We start from the raw sequence: 3,867 nt of genomic DNA on the forward strand, positions 1-3,867 counted from the left end.
TATGAGGACATAGTGAGGTGCATCCATGTTCCCCGAAGCGTCCTCCCCAGAGCCGTGTGTGGCGCTGTCTCTCAAGCCAGGAGGCACCACCAAATCCCCAGGCTCCGGTGGTTTGCTCCTGGGGTTGACTTGGGCTTTGAGACGTCTGTGCCCGACGGTTTTGAAAGGGAGAATTCAAGGGAGAACAAGGGCAGTGGGTCAGTTCACAACACAACTGGGCAGCCGTGTGTGGCTCTGGCTCATGGGGTGAGGGAACAATGGGGCATAGGAGCGTCTGGGCAGTTTTCTGCCTGGTGCCATCCAGCCCGCAGCTCTAGAAGAGCCGGGCTTTGGTGCCCGACTGCCTCTGTGTGCCCGAGGGCACTGGCAGGCATGCTGGAAAGCCCAGGGTTTGCACCCAGAAGTCTACACATCCTTTCAGACATGGCTTCGAACGCCATGAAAAGACGGAGGAACCTTCAGCACGTGTCACTGCGAGCAGCCAGTGTGCAAAGGTGCAAGACTCGAGGGCGTTCTGGGAACGGCAGCACTGCAGACAGTGAAGGAGGGGTGCCAGAGACGAGGAGGGGGGTGAGTGGGCGGGGCTCAGAGCTCTCTGTGTGCAGGGCGGGTGCCTTTGTGGTACTGTCACGGGACATGACGTCCTCATCTGTCCACACCTGCCACATGCCCAGCACCAAGCACGAGCCCTTGGGCAACGATGTGCCTGTGTGCTCAGTGGCAGGGTGGTATGGGTGACGGGTTGGCTGTGCCTGCGGGTTGGGGACAAGTGGGGGGACTGTACCTAGCCTTTGCAGGTTTGCTGGGAACCTAGAACTGCTCTAAATAGTCTGTTTAGGAAAATGGCTGCACAAACCTTTGCTTCTTGGGAAACACCTACTTTTAATGAAAATAATAACATAAACATCTCATTAAAGTCTTTAATAGATGTATGAGAACAGGTGCAGCCATGGCTGTGAAGGTGAGCATGTCACCCATGGGATGCAGCCACGCAGACATGCCGCAGTCGCTGCTCACCATTGTTCTTGTGAGCCATTACAAAGACACACTCGTGACCAGTGCCCTCGCGAATGTTAGGACTTTTCTTCAAACCACATTCCAATGTGCCTTCACTTTCTTTAATTTATAAATAAAACAAGTTACTGTATATAAAAGTCTCCCCCTCATGGACATATGGTACTCACACATTTTGTACAAGAGCAACCAAACTAGTACCAGTAAGGGATTTGGCAACATGGCAGTATTTAAATAAATGCCTTCAGTTTTGACAAGTTGGGGCCCCTGCGGGCAGCACGAGGGTGCAGCTCACTGAGGCAGTCAGCTTGTGAGCCCCTTCTGGACACAGTGGGGCCTCCCACCCCACAGCAGGTCTGCCCACACAGCCCTGGATCAGCCTGGCCATCCACCTGGAGGTCTCCACCCTGAGCTGGGACACCCTTGCAAGACCTGGAAGTTAGCTCCCGGCCTCTGTGGTTCCTAGCTACAGTATCTGGTGTGAAGCCCCACTGGCTGGCATGGGGAACAGCCACCCTCTGCGAATGCCGTTCTCCCTCCCGGAAACCCAAGCTGGGGAGGGTGGATGTCCAGGAGTCTGCAGGGCGCCTGTTCTGTCCTAGCACCTGGGGCCTCGTGTGAGCCTGTGTGTACGGCGTCCTGAGAAACCTGAGTGTTGGGGGCGGGCACTGCCTGCTGGTGACAGGCTCATCTCCCCCAGCCGCCAGCCATGGAGGAGTGAGCAGCCCTGGCAGGAGACTTGGCTGTCATGGACCCAAGAAGTGCGGGATGATTTCCCTCTGCTCGGGCCGGGCGCAGTGATCCTCTCTCCCCAGGAGCTCGAGGCAGATCTGCCACACCTGACGTGAAGGGCCTTAAAGCCCCGACCACTGCCCTCTTGCTAGAAAACCTGCTCAACTGCTAAGATGCCCCTCCACCGGGGGAGGGGGTGATAGAGCAATGGGGCAGGTGTGGGGAGGCGTACCTTTTCGGGACGAGGCGGGTGCTTTGTGCCTTCTGAACTGGCTCACTTTAAGGCTGGGTCTGTCAGACGCTCATCTTAAAATTCCTAACTCTGAGGGTTGCATGACTGAGAAAAATATTTTCCAGAAGTCTAATACTTAGTAACACAAGACACCGGGAGGCACTGCTCAGTGGTGTCAGAAATATCTTTTGTGCAGACTTAGTTTTCGATTTCTTTTTCCTTTTTGGTCCACTGGTGCTTTGGGGCACGCTTTAGATGTTCTAAGATCCAATCTCCTCAGTCCAAGAGCGGGCCCAACCCAGTGCCACCTCCCGGCCAAGGGGCCACTTCCTCCTCAGGTGATGTAGGCTTGGTACATGCTCAGGGACACTGTGCTAGACACTAGCAGGAACTTACCAGGATGCAGCACACGTTCCGCATGGGTCACGGCTCTTTGCGGCGGTGTCCCCATAGGCACTTGAACGCCCGTCCCCAGCCCGTCTCCAGACTAAGCACGGCTCCTCCCATGCGTGCTGGGCCTGGGCCTAGGGCAGGTGCCACTCACGGAAAAAAGGCATCAGAAGGAAGCCTCGACATCACCGGGACACTTTATTCCTCAGACATTACACGCTAACTCTCCTGGCAGAGTAGGTCAGTGCATGGAGTTCTGTTTCTGCGGAAAATGTGCACCTTCCAAAGAGCGTGACAGTCCCCCTGGACAGACATGTGGGTCCTCCGGGGTGCAGGCCCAAGAAGCAGATTCCTCGGCGCGAAGCCGGCTTGTCCAGCCCACACGCGAGACGAGACCGTGCTGCTCTGGGAAGCGCCGCAGCCGTCTCCCGCCACGGTCTTACTGCCGAGCGTGCCCCCGGCCGCCGGAGCCTCGTGCCCAGCCTGGCATGCATATGCTGTGGTTACGGACAAAGTTAAAGGGCCAGCCACATGTGTCCATGGCCGAGACGCACGCAGCCTCACACGGACTCCTCAGTGGACAGCAGCAACGGGTTGATGTACTCGAAGCCTTCGAATTCTGACTGGTCGATTCTCTTGATGACGTCCCTGTGAGCACGAGCAGGACACGAGACGACTCATGCCTGCTCCCTCCGAGCGCCCCGTCCCTCCCCAGACCCCCAAAGAAGCGCAGGGCTCCGGGGGAACTTGGCGTGGGGCCAGGTCTCCCGCCACCTGAGGTCCTGGTCGTGGCGGGCTGCCGTGGCAAGCTGCCAAGATGCCCCGGCTTGGCGGGGGCCAGCCCAGGATGAGGCGTCCTGACCCTGGCTCACGGGGCCCCTGCCAGTGGCACTCACTCGTCATCGGGAGTCAGCTGCACGGGCTCGCTGGTGAATTGCGTGTCGAAGTTGTCCAGCCCGTAGTCGTCTGTGATCTGCGGCTGGAACGGGGGCAGGGCCTGCTTCTTCTCCAGCTGCGGAGACAACCTGAGAGTCAGCACCAGCATCTGCAACCTTTTGCACGTACTTAAACCACTAAGCGAAAGTGATGAACTTACTAGCGTTTTGATCTGCCTTGTATTTAAATGCCAATTTTTTTTTGAGTCGGAGTCTCACTCTGTCACCCAGGCTGGAGGGCAGTGGCATACTCACGGCCACTGCAGCCTCAACTTGCTGGGCTCAGGCGATCCTTCAGCCTCAGCCATCCAAATAGCTGGAACTACAAGCAACAATCATGTGCTACCACGCCTGGCTTGTTTTTTTGATTTATTGTAGAGACAAGGTCTCCCCAAGTGGCACAGGCTGGTCTTGAATCCCCGGGCTCAGGCAGTCCTCTTGCCTCAGCCTCCCAAAGTGCTGCGATTACAGGCTGAGCCATGGCGTCTGAACAAATTTTTTTTTTCTTAAGAGACAAGCCAGGCTTGGTGGCTCAGCCTGTAATCCCGCGCCTTTGGGAGGCTG

At 56.9% G+C, this 3,867-nt stretch overlaps 1 protein-coding gene across 1 annotated transcript in view; it reads right to left on the reverse strand.

Annotated features, from left to right (window-relative positions):
• Positions 1 to 906: 906 nt before the first annotated feature.
• PRKCZ (protein kinase C zeta) overlaps positions 907 to 3,867 on the reverse strand; it is a gene marked incomplete at its 5' end in the record, with an annotated part of 100,904 nt that continues 97,943 nt past the window's right edge. Inside the window, 2 exons of the mRNA XM_021708557.1 lie at positions 907 to 3,016; positions 3,265 to 3,380. Coding sequence (XP_021564232.1) covers positions 2,929 to 3,016; positions 3,265 to 3,380 — 204 coding nt within the window. The remainder of the gene's footprint in view (positions 3,017 to 3,264; positions 3,381 to 3,867) is intronic.

This window comes from Carlito syrichta, unplaced genomic scaffold (genome assembly GCF_000164805.1).
Source record: "Carlito syrichta isolate Samal-C Ts95f unplaced genomic scaffold, Tarsius_syrichta-2.0.1 Scaffold142918, whole genome shotgun sequence".
Lineage (NCBI taxonomy): Eukaryota > Metazoa > Chordata > Mammalia > Primates > Tarsiidae > Carlito > Carlito syrichta.